Source organism: Charadrius vociferus, unplaced genomic scaffold (assembly GCF_000708025.1).
Source record: "Charadrius vociferus isolate BGI_N301 unplaced genomic scaffold, ASM70802v2 scaffold46, whole genome shotgun sequence".
NCBI lineage: Eukaryota > Metazoa > Chordata > Aves > Charadriiformes > Charadriidae > Charadrius > Charadrius vociferus.
Genome location: NW_009648710.1, coordinates 2,229,948 through 2,252,986, shown reverse-complemented (window position 1 = coordinate 2,252,986; position 23,039 = coordinate 2,229,948). Strand labels below are relative to the sequence as shown.

General features: G+C 34.7%; 1 protein-coding gene across 1 annotated transcript in view; it reads right to left on the bottom strand.

Annotated features, from left to right (window-relative positions):
• The window catches only part of SNX29 (sorting nexin 29), a gene marked incomplete at its 5' end in the record, with an annotated part of 130,052 nt that overhangs the window by 79,414 nt on the left and 27,599 nt on the right, over positions 1–23,039 (bottom strand). Inside the window, 4 exons of the mRNA XM_009886615.1 lie at positions 962–1,068; positions 5,308–5,390; positions 16,591–16,719; positions 17,835–17,898. Coding sequence (XP_009884917.1) covers positions 962–1,068; positions 5,308–5,390; positions 16,591–16,719; positions 17,835–17,898 — 383 coding nt within the window. The remainder of the gene's footprint in view (positions 1–961; positions 1,069–5,307; positions 5,391–16,590; positions 16,720–17,834; positions 17,899–23,039) is intronic.

The following is a 23,039-nucleotide window of genomic DNA, read 5'->3' as shown; positions in this document are numbered from 1 at the left end:
GGTATGCTATTAGGGAGAGAATTAGGTTCACATGGTCCTTTGAGAAAAGGATAACCAAGTATGAATATTTTAGAAGAACTGTATTAATCTCTTTGATGCGTGACCTGCATTTTTAGTCATCTTCATGTTAATCAGTTAATATGAATACCCAATTTGAGAGTATTTTGGGCAAGAGAAAGTGAATTGTTTTACTTTTTATAAAAATGTTCATTTAATATTTAATAGGAGATATGGGTATTAGATATTAAATTTCATTATTTCTCTCTGGAAAATCATTTGTATTTAAATTTAGGATGAAACCCTAATCTTTTTTTTTTTTCTTTAATGAATTTTACATTAGTCTTAAAAGTGAATCTTGCATTAAGAACTTTTTCTAACATAGTCATATCAATAGAACTAGTAGCTTCCATTATCTGTTTCCACCCTGCAGTATTCAATAAGCTATGCAAAGATCAAACATGGTTTAGCAATCAGAAAACAGTAAGAAAGCACAGAATAGGCTACAGATTTCAGAAGATCAGCATTTTAAAGCTCAACTGACAACCAGTAATGCCTGTAAATTGTGTACTGTAACTTATACAATACCTGAAACCTATTGTCTGTGACGCTTTCTACTTCATCACCACCAGTTATAACCTTAAGGAACTTGTTTATTTATTAAAACCTTCATTTTAATATCAAAGTATAAATGTGTACCCTTGTTAGGAAAAGTATTTTTAATTGTTTAAATTGCTTTAAATATGCTTTGAAGTTGAATGAACAAATTTGTATTTCAACCACAGAAGCCTGATAACTAAATCTTTCATTTTTTTCTTTTTAAAGCAAAAATTAGACTTTTCTTTTACAATAATCGGTGGGGAAAAAAAAAAAAAAACAAACAACTAAGCAAAGAAACTATTTACAGCTTCAAATGTTATGTTACAATTTTGATTGCATAAAATTTGTGCTGTACAAACATTACCTCAATCAATTTTCTTTCATAAGAGCTGGCTAGTTCCTCATTGTTTTCTACTTGCTTTTGCTCTGGAATAGTAAATTCACCATCAGTGCTCCAAATGTTTGGCAGAGCTAAAACAAAGAGATATCTCAAATTAAAATGTTAAATTACATAAACATCTAAGACAACCTGTTCAGAAGTAATGGTACTAAAAGAAACATTTAGTAGTAGTAACAAAATAGGATGCAAGACTAAACAGCATTACAAGTACTAAAATACAAATGCTGCAGGAAGTTTTCTTGTGAGCAATATTTACAGAGGTGCTCTCGACAGAAAAAATACAAACTGAAAGCATTTGGCTGTTCTGTGACCACAGATACCTAATGTACGTATAATATATTATATGTATATATAATATACATAACTGGAATTCCTACCCAAAGCCTTTGAAAACTAAGCCTATGCTTCTCTTAAGTCTTTTTTCTACTTCTCTTCCAAAATACCAATTTGTATTACTTGCACCACCTACTTAGATATCATAGAAATTACAGAAAATAGGGCTGAGAATGGACATTCCATACTAATCCAGTATTTCACGTTTTGGCATAAAGCAGAATCAGCTGTAGTTATTTCATTCCTGACAGTTAATTGTCTAATTCATTCCTAGAAACCTCCAATAACGGAGATTTCATGCTTCCCTGCACAATCTATTTAAAGTTTAGTATTCTTCTCAGAATGGTTTTCTTGATAGCTAATCAAACTTCCTTCACCTGCCATTTAAGCCCATTACTTTTCTTATCCACAGTGAATGAAAAGTACAGTTTATTCTATTCCTGTTCCTAAGTATCATTTATGTATTTGATGATCATTTTAAGGCCTATTCTAAGTAAGTGTCCTCTTCCCTGAGTTACACAAAGTCCAATTCAACTTTTCCTCACAGATCATGAATTTCTAAAAAACCAAGTTAGAACAGATAAAGTAAACGAGCTGTAATAAAATAGACATGTAACAAATACTTTCAGCATTCTTCAAAATCTAAACTATATATACAACCACTACAAGGTAGATAGAAGACACCATAATTGATCTGACTAAATACTCTTGAGCCTGGGAACTGATTTTTGCTTTGAGGAAGAATATATACATTCAGAAGCTTATTATTATTTTTAGTGAATTTTGAAAGCTATTTTAAGACTATTTCTTGTAAATCTTGCTTGAAGTTCTTCAGCCAGAAACTTTCAGGATCAGCATTTTCATATACATAATACTACTGTATCTAAACAGGTTTGAGAAACGGCACACATCCAGGTCTTGCTGATGGCTGAGACATCAGGGTGCTCATTCATTAGATATTTAAATACCAGTATCAAACTGATCAGCCTACGGCAGTGATAACTCATTGTGAAAGCTGGTATGATATTCTGAACTTGACACAGTTCTGGCTATTGGGCAATTTATTTATAATCACATTTGCTGAGTGTTTTTTTAAGTCACCGCAAGGCAAAATATTACGCTGAGTTTCACTTATTATTTTAGGAAACTATTTAAAAGCCATACTCAATAGCATCTGATCTGATTATTGTGGCAAACATAGATTCTTCTCTATTTATAGCCATAAAAATAACAGCAGAAGCTCAATTTATTTTGACTCTTTCAAAACAGTTTCACAGAAAGTCTAAACACATAATGTTCTAAAATCTACAATACATTTAAGACTTTTGTTTTGATAACATTTGGAAGAAAATTAATCATCCTTGAAATGACTTATTATGATAACATAGGGCAGCAGTGAAATCAGCATTGTACGCAACACTTTATGCCTCCCTGACGAACACAATTTCCTAACATTACAGCAAAAGAGGACAGATGGGAGTTTTCCAAGTTTAAACAGCTCAGAACTCTATGGCCCTGTCTACACGTAGGGCTAGTTAGAAGTCAAGAACCTTAACCCATGAGTCTGTAAATTAATATATAAGAAACGAACAAGAATTTTAGCTTAAAGTGAGAAAACCAGAGAAAACAGTAGTTTCAGCATCCTATTTTCTTCACAAAATTGTCACAAGTTCAGAACTCAGTAATAAAACAGGTCTTGTAAATATACTCTGTAATAATAAGCATGTAAGATAATTAAGAACAAAATTACTCAAGACAAGTTGTTATGGTCACTTTAATTACACCACAACTGGAATTCAGTAATTTGCCTTAAGTTACACAATTATATATGTACTGATATATTCTAATAACGCAAATAATCTTAATTATGAAGGCTCACATCAGAAAAATACGAATACCTCCAATGAGATACTACAAGTTATGTATATTAACCATGGGTGCAAGAGTTTCTCTAAATCTGGTAAAAGAAAAAAACATTTTTTTGTTTCACTTGCCTTTTTTGAAGTGCATCTAAACATGTTAGTTCTCAGGGATTATTTACATGCTTAAGTACTTTTTTTTGAGTCAGAGGCTCCAGTACTACTAAAAATTTCACAAATATCTCCAATGGCAGGTAAGAAAAAAAAAATCGGTTTTATAAAAATACAGTGTGTAAAGTTAGAATAAAAGAAAAATTATTACAAATAGTGCATGTAAGTGAAATTTATTCTGGTCACTAATGATAAATATTACAGAAAATTGCTGTGGATTGATTAAATATCCTTTGAGCATAAAGCATACATGTATTCATTTTTAGAAATGTTGGTATGGTTCCATCCCCCTTTTTCATCTATAAAATCTGACCATCCTACTCAGTTTCTATTCTTATCACTCTCTAATTTGCATAATTTTAACATGGCAGAATATAGCTAGCCTAGGAATATTTTTTTTCTTTTCCTATAATTACACTCATCATGGAAACTGTCAGTATCTAATGAAGGATAATTTCTGCTATTATAAGAAGCTTAAAGATGGTTTTCGTGAATAATTCTTAATATGAATCACTACACTCCAGCAAAGTCGGAAGTAAAAACATGTGTTCTCACTAACAAAAACCCTTTTAAGGATGAATGAAGCTTTTAAACGAAAGATAAGTACAGTGACTAGCCCTTAAGAGCAGAATTAACATAGTATTCATTCATACAGCCACTTATATGACCATAATATTGACAATTAAAAAATAAAAAAAGACAGATGGTGCCAGTTTCTGAAAAGCCACCTCCTCTCTCAAAACACCTTCTGTAGTCAGTGGAAATACAGTTCCCATCAGAAAAGGATCTTGATTGATTCAGAATCAAGACTCCAATTCAACAAGCATCATGGACACTTTTATCACCGCTGACCACTGAAGAAAAACAGGTAACTGCTGATAACTTAACTTGTTATCTTTCAGATATAAAATCTGCTCACTAGAGTCAGAGCAACTTGGCAAAGCAAGTGAAATATCTGGTCTTAACACAGAGTCTGTTTCAAACAGTCTGCAAATACTGATCTCCAAAACTACACTAATACTATAATCTAGAGATACTAAATTTTCTCTCCTCAAAATAATCATTCTTATGTTGCAATATCACATTAACTGATAGATTATTTTAAAATTAAATTTTCATCTGGTATCTTTTTCTGGAAAGCTTCTTATTGGAAAAAAGTAAGACCACCTTATCTACCTGAAAACATTCTGTAAAAATAAGTACAAAAATCTACATTGGTATTTTTCTTTAAAAAAAAGATATCAAATATGTTATTTTCAATATTACTCTATATTAGTTTTGATATCACTCTACCATGGTTGGAAAAGATGAATAGGGCTTATAATTATCTCTTGCTAACCCCACTTACATATAAATTACTTCATTTATTTTGGTGAAGACTCACCAACGAGAGCAAAGATTTCTTGATTGTTTCTGCTCAGCAGTAATTTGATAGTATGCCACCACATAACATTCTTTTTGTTTGATATCAATCTGCATTACAAAAGTGTCCACACAACAGCAAATAGCCCAGTCAGAGATGCATCAGGGACAGTTCTCATAGAAACAGAACTGTCAGCTCTTCAGGTGCTGGTATTTTCCAATAGGGGGAGTTCTGATGTCATACTGGGTAGCATGTGGAAGTGCGAAACGTCCCCAGACACGCTAGGATTGTTTTGTGGCTGAAGTGTTGGTTATGGACCAGGGCTTGCACAGGATTGGGTGGTTGGTTATCTACAGAGATCCATTCCAGGATCCATCAAAAGAAAAAAAGGCAGATTCTTGTAAACCAGACACGTGGCTGTTCACTGGTTATTCTTTCATTGTCAGTTTTTATACATCTCCAGCAGTGACTTCCATTGTTTGCTTACTATACCTATGCCTCCAATAAAGTCTGTCTCAATGGTAGTGTACAGAAAAACAAACCCTGTGCACGGATTATCTTTTTTACTTTCATTTTATCCTTACCTTCCACTGTCTGACCTTCTCTTCTGAGCATCTGGACAGCTCCTACATACTTCTTAAGTTGCACTTTCAGCACCTCATTTTCTCTGTTGATAAAAAGAACAGAATAAATAAATACTACTGTTTTCTCAAAACAGAGACAAGCCCCTTTCAGTGGAAACAAACATACTGTCTGTAATAATAATCTTTAGCTGTGTCATCAAGATGAAACAAAAACAATGACTTACACATTAAATAATACATCAACAGAATACCAGGAAAACTAGTTTTCCAGGGCCACATAAACACATCAGTGAAACAGATCATCTCATAATCAAAACCTCTTCACTAATCAATTGTTTGATTTAGATTTTCTATACTATGCTATGTTCATGGCAGAAAAACAAGCCTATCTAAATCAACAGTTGATTGAAAAAATAAGGATGGGATATTAGACAAGGAAATTCAGAATGGCCAGTATAAAATTAGATACCTAGTTGTCCAAGTATTTTATGTCAAGCAAATAAGAATTCAGCTTTAGAAACAGACTTTATCATCGTAAGAAAATGTCAGCACTTCAGCAACAATATCCACAGTAAACGTTTTTCACATACCACTCCTAAATGAAAACCGTAAGAGAAGAAATTAAGCTAATCCCTTTGACTGTTAGATTTCAGTGCCTGTGCCTGTTTGATTTTTCTTTAGAAAGTACAAGTATTCAAACCAGGTAGTATCATAGCTCCACCTAACAACTTTAAGCACCTTAGTTTATATTTGGGTGGGAAATAGAAAGGATTCTAATCAAAAGAATTTTAAACAAAGTTGAAATGTCTAAAAATTCAATTAACTGTCTAATCCCTTTCAGTTAACCAACTATGACAGAAGTGTTTATACAGAAGAAACGTAACTGAAATGAGTTGCAAGAGAGTGAATTCAGACAACTTTTACTCTTCTTTAAGAAAATATCAGAACAGAAATACATATGTGCCAGAGGTGCCGCATATAACATCACGCATAAGAAACCCGCAACTGGTTAGAGAGAAGATAGAAAATGGACAGGTCAAAATCATGCCAGAGAAGCATGGAAAGCTCTAGGAATGATGAAATCCTCCACATGTAACAGATTACAGAAAGCTGTAAACACATTATACACAAAGAGGTAAGCATTTTATTTATGGGAATTTATTTAAGAATAAGAAGTATTCAGAAACACATGCAAATATGTTTGATGGTCCAACTATATATACTCATACACACACACAAAAGACATATATATTATATATACACCACAAAAATAAAGTGCTGTTGTGAGCAATGCCATATTATAAACACCCTAGACTGGTACTATATTCATATTTCTATAGATTTCAAAACAGTTTTCTGAACTATGTAACATCAATTTCATTCAGTCCTTTAGTAAGAGGTTGCTAAATAATTGAGAAGAAACTATCGATTATCCAACTATCGAATTTTAGCAAACTCCTTGATAATTTTGTGCATTTTTTGACATACTTCATTTCCTAGACTACAAAGAATAAGTCAGTTTTTCCACCAGAGATGGACACTGATATTCAAATTAAGGAAAAAAAAAGTCAGGAACACAGTTTAATTCTATCTACTATTTTAAAACAAGTCTAAATAATTCATTCATAAAAAAATATTCATGCGACAGCTAGACAAAAAACTTTCTCACCAAAAGTATAAATATGTCTGCATGGAAATAACCATATACAATTACAATATATTGAGCTTTAAAGATTGTCATGAAATAATCATACACCATCTCATTTCTGCATTTGAGAATAGACTCAGTGCCTTCTGTCAGTACTGAGACAGCATTAAAAAAAAGAAAAAAATCAATTTTTTACTATTGTGCCTGTCAACTTAAAATTGATACAGTACAGATGAACTTCAGAAAGGCTTTAATCCACTTAAGGTTTTTGATACAAGACTGAAATTCAAAGCAGGATACTACAGCCCAGTCACAATTTTCTAATATGCCTCCTTATCATCTTATTTCTTCTCATTCTTTGACATCTTTCTCATAACTACTATTTAGCTAGATTCCAAAGAGGGCCCATCCTGCTATATACGAATTTACATAGCTCTTTTTATCAGAGCATGTTTAAAAAAATAAATTAGCAAGCACTCACTAAAAAGTCTTTAATGACTTCAAGAGGCATTATATCAGATATTCATAGCAAGTATTTTATAGAAAGAGAAACTCCTGTATAGGAGTTAAGCGTCAGATTTGCAGAAATTCTTGTCCAGCTGACCCAACAGTACTATAGAGCTGACCTCAACTACTGTTGAGGATGCTAAATACTTCTATGTAAAGGCCCCAAGCTTTACGTCTGCAACTTTTCCAAACTTTATTATCTAACCTGAAGTAAAACTGTCAGCCTGTTATGAGACCAGTGATAAACACAATGCTTTCAGCATCTTTTGAAGTGCTCCAAACAATTCCGTGGTCTGAGCTGAAGTATAAGGGACAAGAGGGACCAGACTGTAAGTACAAGTTGAAAGGAATAGGAAAAAAAAAGAAAGAAAGAAAGAAAAAAAAATCAGGTTGAAATACACGGGAAAACAAAGACAGATAACTGTGTCACTAAAAGCACACCCATCTCCAAAACCTCAATCATAACAAATTTCCCTGCCTGATCTCTTCTGCCATGTTAACGAGTAGCTGCAAGACAGAGCGATAATATGTCATTTTACCCTGTATCAGCTCAATGACAGAGGATGACAATCTAGTATTCCTACAAATTACTCTTTTTGCTGAAATGGCACAGGTCTAGTGTGTGTTGTTAATTAAGCTTTATACCATTGGTGATTACCAATGCAGAACGATAATACAAGACATACTTTTCTTTGGTTGCTTGATTATAAAACCAGAAAACTGCATGTTAAGAGCTACATTGAAAAAAATACTAAGGTTTGAAAGCCAATCACAAACAAAATTGATTTAAAGCATCCTGTGAAACCAAAATTTAAGTCCTGCCCAGGTCTTTTTACGATTTACTATTATTTGGGTACACAAAAGCAGCAGATTAACAGAACATCTTTGAAGCCTTATGTCTTCAAGACAAAGAAAAAAACATATGCATTTCCCCACTTCTTTTTCCTTAAAACAAATACAAAGTTAGTTTCGACAGAGCAGATTTATCTCCAAAATCTCTCCAAAAGTACAACTGAAGAAATACAAACACATTTAAATATAGCAACTTATATAGATCTATAACAGCAGGATAAATTTCATTCCATACAAAGTTTTTTCAAGCAACTGTAGGAGTTTCTCCATAGTTCTGTGACTATTCTCCAAAGAAAACCAGAAAAAGATATTTCCAGGTTCCAATAAACACTTTATTTATAAGCTAATACAGCAAGGATCAACCTTTTTTAGCAGAGTATATTTTATTCTATAGCACTTTTTCCCAGTGAAACTACTTAAGATGCAATTAAACTCTGTAATTACCTTTTGCTAATTTGTACTTTTCCTGAAAATACATCAGAATATTACAAAATTATGTGTATCCACTCGCAGCCATTAATGGTGTCTTTGCTTAAAACCAGAGGAAAAATACAATACTAATTGTGGTAATGAATCAGTACATAATAACAACTGTAAGCAAAGAGAAGAGGAATGTAAGTATCAAAAACTTAAATGGTGATACATGAGTAGCTTTTATCAATTTTCTAAAATGGAAGATACCACCTCATAAAATCCCTAAAATCGTACCTATTTCTATTGTCAGACATACTTGAAAATTCACTGGAAACCACTGTGTGTATTCACAAATGATATGAAAAATCTTAAGGAACCTACTAAACTCCTGTAATGAAACCAAAGTCAGGAAAAGGAAAAACATTCAGTAAATTTCTTCCAAGAGCATGCATATGGTCAGGGCTTGTTTATACAGCAATACTTGACTGGCATTACTAGTGTAAAGTGTCCTTTTCGCCAAAGATATGAAATAAAACGTTAATAGTAGAAAAATTTATTTTCCATGGCAATATTTAGTGACATTGATCATACTAATACAAAAAGAAAATATTGTTTTACTGGAAATTTTCTTTAAATATTGATGAATGATACACAGCCACAGAACACCTTAGCAAAAATAAACTTGCTTATTTATTACCTTTTTTTGGAAAACTATCTGGAATGAAAAGGAACGATCAGTTATATAATAAATGTAAGTTGTCAAATACCTTCAATTCCCTGCCTAATTTTGAAGCAAAAGTAATTACACTTCCTCTCAATTTTATTACTTAAAAAATAGCATTTAAGGAAATCCTGCCTAAAAGAAAATCAAAACTACTCTAAGAATGGTAATTTTTTTTTTAGCAGCATAAAACAAGTTCACATTTTGGGAAACACATGCCTGCCTTTTATGTATATAATGAACAAAAAGATAGCAAGCAATATTACTGACAAATGCATATCCTTAACAAGAAGTTAATTCATGCCAGGAAAAGTAGCAACTATTCCCTAAGGACTCTCAGATCGAGAAGATGAATGCAACAGGATAACAAGCAGCATGTTCTCATATCAAAGGGAGGACAGCGGAAGAGAGATGCTATTCATATGGAACACAGCAGTGGATAAGCCCCCCTGCTGGGACTTCTGCTGTATTCCTGGAGAAGGACCAAGGCCCTGCAGGTGAAATCTCCCCCACCTTCTTTGTGCTATAGCATACCTTATAAAAACTATCACTATGGGGGCACAAGGAGTGTTGAAGAAGGTTGGTTATTTTTCAGTAATGTCCACAAAGTTTCTGCAAAATAGTTATGCTTACTGAAGCATGTATACATACACCAAGCACAATTAAGATCTACTATGCAAGTCAAATTAGGCACCTTATGTTCGTCAAAATAAGATTTCTGGCTGTTAATACAAATGAATACTAGTAAGAAAGTGTTTTATAAAGGCTGGCTTCCAAAAATTTCATTAACAGTTTAAAGAACAATATACCTTTAAGTTACAATTTTTGTTGCAGAGGAAGAGGCCTTATAGGACTTATTTTCCTATACCTTAACAGAAAAAAAAATAAAACCACACTGATTCTTGAAAGAGATACAAAAATTCCTCTAGAGTTTCTGTAAAATGAGGACAGTAAGAAAAGAAATTGAAAAGTAGTTTCTCATGTATCTCAACTATAGTGGCCTGATGAATACTGTAATTAAGTTTCTGGAACAACATCAGATACTAACAAGTGCTTTCTGTGGAGCTTACTCCTAAACATGTTCTTTTTTTAAATTCAGGCTAACCAAAAAAAAAAAAAGATCAAACAGATATCTGTCTTGATAAAAACTTAGTGTTTTAGAAAAACTATAAAGATACCAAATCTCCAAATAATTATATAAAAAAAAAAAAGCATCAATCTTGAGAATTAAATTAAATAAAAAGTGTACTGCAAGAATATGCAGAATCATAGAATTGTTAGAGCTGGAAGGGACCTTAAAGATCATCTAGGTTCAACCCTCCTGCCATAGGCAGGGACACCTTCAGACCAGGTTGCTCAAAGCCCCATCCAACCTGGCCTTGGACACCTCCAGGGATGGGGCATCCAAATCGTTTGTGGGAGACCTCTGCCAGTGTTGAACCACCCTCAGAATAAACAATTTCTTCCTAATATGTAATCTAAATCCACCCTCTTGCAGTTTAAAACCATTATCCCTCATCCTATCGCTACACTCCCTGATAGACTCCCTCCCCAGCTTTCCTATAGGCCCCCTTTAAGTACTGCTATAAGGTCTCCCCAGAGCCTTCTCTTCTCCAGGCTGAAAAACCCCAACTCTCTCAGCCTTTCTTCACAGAAGAGGTGCTCCAACCCCCTCATCATCTTCGTGGCCCTCCTCCGGACTCGCTCCAACAGGTCCATGTCCTTCTTATGTTGGGGGTCCCAGAGCTGGAGGCAGTACTCCAGGTGGGGTCTCGCAAGAGGGGAGTAGAGGGGAAGAATCACCTCCCTCCACCTGCTGGCCACACTTCTTTGGATGTGGCCCAGGATGCAGTTGGCTTTCTGGGCTGCGAGCGCACATTGCTGGCTCATGTTGAACTTATCAACCAGCACCCCCAAGTCCTCCTCCTCAGTGTTGCTCTCAATCCATTCCCCACCCAGCCTGTATTTGTGCTTGGGATTGCTCCAACCTATGTGCAGGAGCTTGCACTTGGCCTCGTTGAACTTCATGAGGTTTGCACAGGTCCACTTCTCAAGCCTGTCCAGGTCCCCCAGATGACATCCCTTCCCTCCAGCGTGTCAACCGCACCACACAGCTTGGTGTCATTGGCAAACTTGCTGAGGGTGCACTCAATTCCAACATGTCGCCAACAAAGCCGTTAAATAGTACCGATTCCACTGCTAACCCCTGAGGAACACTACTTGTCACTGCTCACCACTTGGATGCAGAAGTTGGGTTAGATGACTTCCGGAGGTGCCTTCCAACCTCATTTATCCTATGATCCTACTATTAGGAGGTGCAAGATCACAATAAATTGTAGTAATATATACCCTAAGTGAAATAAGAAAAATGAACTATTACTTAAAGAAGTGGAAGTTGAACTATATATAATATAATGATATTATAGCATAAAACCGGTCTCTGAAAAATAACTGTAATGAGGAATGATGTGATGAAGTTAACTGCTTGTCATGAAAGACAAACACGCGTGATAAACTAAAAACTATTCTCATGACAGCTTTACAAAATAGGCTGTGTTCAAACCTAAGTTATGCTCTATCTTAGCACTGATATCACACCTGAAAAAGCAAAAAGTGGCTTTGTGGATAAGAAATATGAGGAAGTTGTTTATCATATGAAATAACGTATCTAACTTTTTATAAAATGTTTTGTAACTGTGACATGTCACCTACTAACTAAAGCAAAAAAACCCACTGAATGTAAGAATATTCAAATTAGTTTTCATAAGCAGGGACATGAGATATTTTTTCTTCTCTCTAAGAAGCTGCTTAAGGTAGTAACGCAATCATTTCAAGATGCACAACTCAATTTCACCTATCACCGAAGCACTATGGCTCTGAATGAAGTGCTATAAAACAGATTAATATAAAATGCCAAATCCAAAAGCAATGTGGCTTAAATAATACAGACACTAGATAAGAGGAGGCAGATTAGGTTACCAAATGTACAGTAAACAGAAGGTACACAAAACTGTAAGATAAAGTATAGTCAAATTCTCATCCCCCATTTCCCTCCAGAGCGCATTATCATCTTCAATTTCTATCTGCTTTTCTTGCTACAAAGCCTGTCCTTTGTCAAATGCTTTCCTCCAACATTTCTGAATATAGTCTAAGAATATGCAATCTGAGATTATCCAATTTCACAGTCAACTTCAATAAATTTCTTTGCCTTGTAAAGGGATGCAATAGTATTCCATACAAAAAAAAGAATTTCAATTAAAAAACTGTAGCATTGCCAAGAAGCCACTGGCACAATATTTCCACACAATTTAAGAAAGACTCATTGACAAGGAAAAAATAAAAGTAAAAGAAAAACAACAAGAAACAGTTTACAAAATGATACTAAAGAGTCTATTTACTCTATTATATCAGAAGGCTAGGAAATGTGTTGAATGCTGAGACTGCTCCTTTTGAAACAATATCATAACTGTTACAAAAGAGCTATTCAAATACCTCAGATGGAACAATGAGATTAGCACTACTTGAAACTAAAATGACTTAAGAATTTTTCCATTATTCAAAGAGAATTTAGGAAACTCAGAAAAATTTCTCTAAGCAAGCTAGCATTTTGTCTAGGAGATCAGAGACTCTTCAGAGAGTCTAGCAGACCAGCTGAATACATCAATTTTGCAGATATGCAGAAGTAATCATTTCAACACTCACTGATGTGTCACTGAAATTTGTGTTCTCAAAGCGTTCAGGAAGATAATTATGTCAAATTCTTCACAAGAGCTTTGGGGACACACATAAATATCAGCTCTCATAATCTGAAGCATATTTGTTCATCCAGTTACAATGGTTAGATTGTTACTGAATGATTTTCCTTGCCTTAGTATGTTCAGAATATTACAGTTGAGGAAATTGTGCTTTGGTCATGTGATCAATTGGTTTCAAGGTAAACAGTGAGATTTCACTATTACAAAATATCTGAAACTTAGTTTCCCCTCACTCACCTAGTGTACTATGCAGCACTTACAAAGTATTTAATAAATTTATGTTATCTCAAATTCTTCAAATTATTCAGCTTACCCAAATTCATGGTTTAAAATATTTTTTATTTAAAAAAAAAAAAATGTATTACTCTTACTATTGCAGTAGCATCACCTACAGGGTACAAAGTAAACAAACAAAAGGCTTTAGAAGAAAACCCCATATTCTAAAATAACTATATGCAAAATTTCTTATGTGCTAGAAAATAAGTTGCAATGAATCATTAAAGAAATGCATCCAAAGTCCAAAATAACCAGTGACACACAAATGTGTTGTACCTAAGCAGCTCCCAACACTGTTTTCATCACGTGACAAGATAAACTGACTTTCAGAAGAACAATCAACACAACATACCTAGTCTCTGTAGCAACGACAGAAATTAAATGTCTCCATAGCAATAAGAGAAATTAAATAAACTTGTTTTAAAATAACAAGTTAGTCTAAGTGAGCACCTCTTTAGATCTTTTTATAAAAGCTTCTTATCTATTCCTTAAAAAGGTATGTGCATGACAAATATCTGATTCACCCATATGTCACTGCAAATTCTAAAACTGTGGGGGAAGTGAGTCAAAGAAATGTGAATATACAACTCCTATAACCTGAAACGTGAATATTAAATTATGAAGTATTTGCATTGTCTCAATTGCCCTACATCACATGAATGTCAAACCCACTTATGCATCTCTCTCCCTCCCTCAAAGTGAGTAGTTCTGTTTGATGTGTCATCAAAAGCAGAATTAGTAACGTTCTAAATACTTTTTTTTTTTTTTTTAAGCAAGCTTTTTATTTATCATTTTCAGATACTAGTTCTGCTATGCCATAAAAAACTTATAGGAATCTCAGCTGTGGTACTCATGACTGACACTAAGCACTCTGCCTGCACATGCAGAAAACAAACACTTCTCTCTGTGATAAGGCACAGATTACTAATCTTATTTAACATTTGGGATAGGTTTGTTGTTTACTATACATGCGATGTGAATCATTCCCAAGATCTTAGGCATCATAGGTTACTCCAGAGCTTAGTTAGAATTGTAAGAAGAAAAACACACTATTACAGCAGTATTTACCTTCAAAAGTCTTTCTTAAGCTAAATCACATCTAGACAAGGGAAAAGTTACAATTTTTTCCTTTTAGCATAGCTGCGGCACAAAGTCAAGCTGGAGACAAGTCACTACTGGGGCCAATATTGTTTACCACCTTCATTAACCTGGATACTGGGACAGAGTGCACCCTCAGCAAGTTCACAGACAATGCAAAACTGGGGAGCAGCTGATACACCGGACGGTTGTGCTGCCAAAGGGACCTGGACAGGCTGAAGAATTGGACTCAAACACATCCCTTGAAGTTCAACAAGGGGACATGCAAAGTCCTGCATCTGGGGAGGAATAACCCTAGGCACCCGTACATGCTGGGAGCTGGAAAGCAGCTCTACAGAGAAGGATCTGGGAGTCCTGGTGGACAAAAAGCTGACCACGAGCCGGCAATGCACCCTTCACAGCAAAGAAAGCCAACAGCATCTTGGCACCACATTAGGAGGAGCATTGCCACAGGGTCACTGCCAACAACATTGCCCAGTGCAGTTGTGGAGTCTCCATTTGTGGAGATACTCAAAACCTGACTGAAAATGGTCCTGAGCAACCTCTTCCAGCTGACATTCCTAGAGCTAGAGGGAAGCAGTTGCATCACTTCAGGAACTGGTACTGTTGATATTGTTTGGCAACAACTGTATAAAGTGGTCAGCCATGAAAACCTGACAACGGGAAAGAAAAAAAAACATCAGCCCAATGAAAACAAAGTCATGCACAAACAATCAGATAGAAGAAAGTCAGATCGGATGCAAATGTCACTGAAGAGGATGGATAATCCATTCTTTACTGCTTACATACGTGAGGGTACATACAGAAGGGTATCTGTGTCAGCAGCAGCTGACTAATATCCTATATAACTGAAAGCAATAAATAAAGACACAAATACTCCTGCTCAACTGAAATGATACTCAGACCACTCAGCACAATTTTTACTGACTGAAGTAAGAACTACTGGGAGGAGAGGGGTCCCCACACTAATCTCAGTGTGGAACTATATAAGATGTCTACCAGAGGAAATACTGTGGAATAATGTTAAAATGAAATTGTCCCAAAAAAAGTCCTCACTGGCTCCAGATCAGAGAGCTAGAATCCCAAAAATCTAGCCTGTGTATTTTTGAAAAAAAAAACAAAACAAAACAAAAAACCACCAAAAAAACAACCAACCTTATGTTTTACACGCACACCAAAGCAGCAATTTCCACAACTAAAATAAGCATTTCATTATTCTAGGACAGCAACATCAGTCTGTTCACAATAAACATTGACACGGTGTTTCTGTTTCTCTCCCCACCCCCTTATATTTAAAAGCTGTATCAGATTTGAGGTTTGGAAAATAATGTCTGGAAAACACTGTTTGCAGACAGCGCTAGGTACCATAACAACATTAAGAATATCATATACCCAATAGAAGAAAAAAAAACAGGATCTTGATATTACGATTTGTTCCATATTGGGCAGACTTCTATACCAAGACTGTTCCAACTAACAAGTTAGATAAAAATGAATTAAAAAAAAAAAAAAGAAAAAGAAAAAGGGAGAGGGAGAGGGGTTAGAACAGGACAAACAGGACAAAATGGATACATGGAGAAGTCTTCTTACATTTACCTTTCAGATACATGGATTGCTTTGTATCTAGTCTCATTATCTAACCGTCACTATTTTCATGGCTTATATTTCTTAACATTAGTCTACTTTTTAAATTTAAACTTGATGTTGTCATAAGTTCAGCTCACTAGTATTCTTTCCTCTGGAGCTGTAATGGTGGTGGTTTTACTATTAAACTCTCATTTACAGTTAACACTTAACAAAACAAAAACGACAAGCCCACTAAATTTGTCAGAAAATCTTCCAAAGGTTTTCTTCAGCTTGAATTCAACTGAAGTCCATGGGATTTTTAGTCCTAAATCACTTACGTTCTTCTGAAAACTAAACTAATTGAAAATTATTTTTTCTTGTATGCAGAATTTTTATTCCCTTGTTCCACTGCTGTTACTTTTTATGACACGGTCAGCACTTCTTACCGTGCCAAGGCTTGGACTTTTGTGGCATGTCGCTCTTCTTGTTCTGCTACTTTCCTTCTCCAGTTGTCCATTTCCTGCCTTAGTGCTGCAGAATGCTCCATCTCTCCATCAAGCAGATTTCTCAGAGATCTGGAAGAAGGCAGCAGCCTCTGTTAGAACACAGCAAACACTACCCAGTAATTAGAGGATACCCTATGAATCAGAGAGTAGGTTGCCCGAATGATATCATTAATATCCTAAAATTTCATTATTCAATGTCATAAATTCACCTGATTTGATTATACAAAGATATGAAAAGCTAGAAGGAAAACGGACCCAATCAAAACATTTGTAAGTGCTTACTATTAATTTGTATTACAATCTCATCAACATGCCCAAAGCACAATCTATTATGATATCTACTGTACCACCATATAGAAATAATTTATTATAGAAAACAGCTTATTAAGTGGTTTCAGTTCTTCAGTACAAGTCCATACATCTCTGGAATAACCTATAAGCATATTGCTACTAGCTATCTGCTAGCAAGAGCAGGAGACAGGTAGGGGTCTTGCCTCCACTTACAGCACAGGTCAGCAATATGCATTAAAAAAAAAAATATTTTAATTTTTTTAAAAAATATATAGAAAAATGTAAATTGCCAAAATAGGCCTACTACAGTATAACACAACAGTATCTTGAATACATTTGTATTTTCATTCATCGAATGATGTGCTACAATATAATAAATAAATACAAAGCAGGTTTGACAGCATTTTAAATAAGCGACTTATCATTTTTACAGTTATATCATCATTTTGCCCCACATAAACATAAAGACACACACAAATGACAGCCACTTTCAGCATAACATTGTTAGCCATCCTACATCCCTTCTGCACCAGAAGGGGAAAAACGGAATTTCTCTGAGTATTCGTTTAAGGACAAACTTTTACTCATTTGGAAAGCTATCTTACGAATCTTTTGGCTAAGTTTTGTTTTGAAAAAACAACTGTCAAAAGCTCCCAAGATACAAAGACTTATATGTGATTCGAATTCAAGGGAAAAAGTTGACCTGCAAACTTTACTCTTCAGTATCAACAGTTGAATATTGAAGTATTAAGCTTACCTTTCACAGAAAGATAACACATAATCAAACAGATTACACAAAGTTTATGCATAGCTTTACACAAAGGACAGTTTGTATTAGAGAACAGATATTTTTTAAAAACTCAAGTGCCTCTTAACTAGGAAAAAAACCCTACCTATTCTGTTCTTCCAGTTCATCCTTTCTATTCATCATGGCCACGATAGCTTGGCGAAGTTCATCTAAAGAGAAGGGACAAAAAAGATGAATTTCTGTGTGTATTTTTGCTCATTTCAGATCTGAAAGTCATGTACATAGTGGCACTAATTCAGCAACACACTTAAGATGACGCTAACATATTTTGCTATTCAGCAAAGCACATAAAAATGCTCTTAATCTCATCACTAATTTGTATAATCTTTCAAAAATTAAAGTCAAATTAAATTAGTCTGCATCTGGCTTTAATACAAATGTTTACAAGTTTGCCTGTGACTGTAGCTGTTTTGTTTTAATCGCAGACATATGGGACAATGCACCTTTTCACTACATGCATATTAACGAGATACACTGCTACTTGTTTAACTTCTTCAAATTGCTTGTCTTCCTTGCTACAAATTCTGACACAGGAAATAAAACTATTACAGTGAGACCAGAGTAGAGAGAATGTCATTGTTTCTTCATGACTTTTCTTTTCAAGATCAGTCTTAAAGACTGTCTTAAAGAAGATGGGGTTTCTGAATCTTGTAATTCCCACAAAAACCTTTTATTTCCTATAAATACCTTAAAAAATACTTTCCATCATTACATCGAGAATAAAATTTTTAAAAAATAATATGATAGAATTTTATAATTTTTAAAGACTCCTTTGGGTTAGGTTTAACAGTGATACCATAGTAGCTGAATACCATACAGAAAAGTGTCAGCTCAAAGCTCTGCCTCACCTGAAGTCCTTCTGCTGTTATAAAGGTTTTACCATATAGCTGTACAGCTGTACCATTACTATTTACTATAAATCTACAGAAAAATATTAGGACTTAATCATCTAATCTAAAACAGATTCTAACTTCCAGATCTTGCATGAATACAAGAAATACAACACGTCTTCAAAGATTTGTATGGCTTCTAGCAAACATCAGGATGGATACATGTCAAAAAATAGATTTTTTAAAAAAATTTCATTAACAATTTCACGTATGTTAATAATTTTATGAGTTTCTGCGGGCCGTGATTATATTAAAACATCTCTCCTAACAGTTAAATGAAATGCTCCTATATTTACACGTAATAAATCAGTCAATTGTGTTCTGCAAGTATTCAAAGCAGATGTCAGCAAATTTTGTGTGCTTTTACTGAAAACATACTAACAGAACTAGTATTACTTAATTTCTTCAAGTAAGCAATTTTTTTCCCCTTTACATTCAGTTCACTGATCTACCCATATCTTTCTTACTATTTCCTACAGTTACAGAAGTCTTTGCGAGTTCAAAAAAAAAGTTGTCCTGTGGACCAGATTAAGTCTGCCAAACTCAAACAGAGTGGACAAAAAGTGAAAGTTTTTATTATGTCAACCAAATGTATCAGTCAGTGCAGACACCACCATTCCAGTCTGGCATGGGTAATCTGCTGGTAAGTTCTCCCTTGTAGGATTCAGCGGGGTTCTCACATCACTTAAAATCAGCCAGTCCAATTTCTTCAAGCTAGATTTTTTCCAAAACATTTCTGCTTCTTTGTCCATGGAGAAAGTAGATTATTTTCCTACCCATTCCACATTACAGCTTGAGAACTAATTGACATTATCAAGAAACATTTCAGTAGGTCATTAGAGGGATTTTGCACTCCATTAATTCAGCACAGAAAGAACAATTATTTTTCTACAGTAACTTAGCATCTTTATACAGCTATCAAAAAAAAAAAAAATCCCAAAAGTCTGAAGACTTCTGCTTTGTCCCTCAGTAATATCACTCACATTCAAAACCAAAGCTGTAATTATGTGGCTACTTTGATCGGTCTTCCTAAGGCTGTGCTTTCAGCAAAAAGAACATTCCAGCTTGCCTTACCCGTGATTCCTACCACCACCCTTGTTCTGGCACCAGTGTTTATACACATACAGTGTCCTGGCAGGAACTGATCCAGCTCAAAATTCGTTTTGGTGGGTTTTGGTTTGTTTGGTTGTTTTCTTTCCTTCTGCTGGGCTACTTTTCACACAGTTGCCAAGTGATCTTACTGTCAAGCTTAGTACTACTGCTGGCACAAGGCACATTGCAGAAAGCTGGCAGGGCAGAACAGAAGACCTTTTTTTCAATAAGGATGAGGAATAAAAGGTGGAATACCCTTTTTGGCAAAAGTACAGTTCATACTGCATTGAAGTAACCAGGTAACCACTGCAATTTACGTAGCAACTGTAGAAAAACTTAGAATGGAAAGATTATATATGACAAAATATGCTATGCTCCATTATTTTCATGATTGTTTTTCAAAAGATGGTCTATAATAGCTCCTATTGACTAGCATTTGGGGGGGGAAGCATGACAACAAACAAAAAACCACACCAAACCCTACATTCTGAGATTTAAGTATTATATTTAGCTATAAAATATCAAACTTGGTGATCATGACACTCAACACACTATTAGTATTCTTTTGGTCATGATGAGACACTGCCACTTTGAGGGCAGATTGGAAAGGTTGGAGTTTTTGAGGGCTTTCTTGTTTGGGTTATTTTGTGGTTGTTGGCTGCGGTTTTTGGCTGTGGAAAATCAGTGGGTTGTGACCGTTCTGAAAAAAATAATACGTGATGTTGTGAAAATGGACCACAATCAATCAGCCTGTCTGTGAAATGAAAAATTGTTCTAAGGATGAGGAAAATAGAATAATCCCATAAGCGTTCAAGCCTTGTACAAGTGTACAACACAAGCAAAGAATATCCATAGTAAGCTTGCAGTACAGTAACACTCAAGGAAAAAAAAAATATTCAGAATCCTTCTCGAGAAAGCATCAAGCCAATGGCATCTTAAATATTTCAAGTGTCATTAAAATATGATAATGCGCAATCATAGTTAGTTGCTAGTATTTCTCTAACTGAATAAATTATTGCTACTCAGACAAGTTATTGTAGCATTGGCTCTGCACTTACGCTGGGGTAACTACTCTACAATAATTGCCTGTATGCATACACAGTCTGTTTAAAGCTGTACTGATTTATTAACATTTAACCAGTGACGCTATTATAAATTGTCTCAATTTTTCCAATTTTACCAGCCTATTCAAATTGTAACCTTAACTTGCCTAATAACTTAATCATCTTTCCCTTATTCCACTCAGAACCTTCTGCATGAGTAGAGGGTTGAAATTCCATCTTCTCTCACTCCCTCTCCAAGACACACATAAATAAGCAGAGCAGGAAAGCAAGATTCTTTTGAAAACCACGGTTTGCATAAAAGGAGAAGAAAAAACCTCCTGAAATAAAAGATGTTAAAATGCCTTTTTATTTCTATCTGCCTCATCTTTTCTGAGTTATGGGATTGACAATACTGTAGAGACACAGCAAAGCAGGAACTCCGAATTTCATTATCACATATAGGACAAAACTCAATGCTTAATTTAGGACTACAAAAGCAAACACACTTCATACTCAGTATTTCTTGCTAATTTAGTTCAACTATGGAGACCAGTGGAGATGTGGAAGAAAGCATCAATGTAAACAACTGGTCTGGGCTAAGAGCCCAGGGTTCCAAGAAGGCTTATACAGCCTGCGCTTACCCTAGCAGCTATACTGCTTCATTGCTATACCTGTGTTATTTCTTCTTGAAGTGATGAGTATTAAGGAGTCATGTTTTCTATCAATTACTCAAAACAAACACAAGAACTACATACTTTATCATCAACACTTCTTTAACCTCTCCATCCATAGCAAATATAAAGGAGTCAAACATTCACTAGTGTAAATAAATAAAAAGTTACCAAGAAAAAAAAATAGAAACTTTAATTTCACGATCTTTTGATGCAAGTAACTGAATAGAACTAAAAAAACTAAAAAAACTAACTAAATCCTATTTAATTCAGGCATAACATTCAAAACTTCCAAAAATCATAATTTCTTACTCTCACTTATACATCTTGAAAAAATTTAGCAGCACGTCAGAACAGTCAGCTGAATGCAAAGAAAGTATGGAAGAATGGAAAGAAATCCAGTATCAGACACTGCAGCAGGGTCACTTCAAATCTGCCAGATCATCCACAGTTTATAAGCTTTTTTCTGTGTGTTATGCTTGCCTCCAAGATCAGTGTATGTTCATAACCTAATTTTTATCAGCAGACTTACATCTCATTCATTGTGTGGGTTAGAAAAAAGAATAAATAAGTTAAAAAAAAAAAAATCAAGATTTGTAGCACCAAGCATAAATTTGGCATTTTCTGACTTCTGGATTTTGTAACCACATTCTTCACACACACACCCCTTTTTGTTTGTTTGTTTGTTTTAAAAGAAAACAGTGGGAGGCGGGTCAAGCATACTCATTTCAGAAAAATGTTTGATGTTAAAGTTTAGGTCCTAATTCCAAACTGCTTTGTGCTTGATATGTCATTTACATTCTATAAAGTAACATTCATGGGAAGAGATACACTACCATTATTAAGCATGAGCATTCAACACCAACATATCTAAAATTCAAGTGATAATCAGAGTTTCATAAAGACAGATATAATAAGATAACTAGTGAAGTCTTTCAAATTACGCAATCTTAAGAGATATTTTTGCAACAACTTCTTAAAAAAAAAGGATTCCCATGTGCAAACCAATAATTGCAAACTAGGTCTTTCTTTATCAGTAAAAAACATCACATAAAAATCAAGGAATGTGGTAATTAAATTTTTTGTATTGAACCTCACTTTTTAAAACACAAAAAAAATACCTTTTATTGCTGAAATTAATCCGTAGTGCTTGATTATTAATTAAGCAAGTATTTGCTCTAAAACATTTTTTAATTCACTTGCATACTACAAGCAAAATCTAGCTTCTATAAAGCCTTTATAAGGTCACATTCAGAGCATGAAATATATAAAGAAGGGCCACACGTGAAGAAACACCTGTCAATTTCCCAGCAACCTGCAGAAAAGTCATAAGTTTCACAACTCTTCTGCTGTTTAGCCAAAGATTGGATAAGTATGATTTGCAATCACTTGTTATGAAGAATGAGCTGTAAGTTAAATCATCTCTCAGCGTACACAAGGTCATGCAGCACTCCTCTGCAATCCTGCAGATAGAATATCAGGGTGGGCTGGGAGCAGTCTACAGGAATGCTTTTTTTATTTTCCTGAGTGCAAATTTACACAGATATTTTCAGAGACAAATAAAACTTCCAGCAGACTAGTTATGTCCTAAATC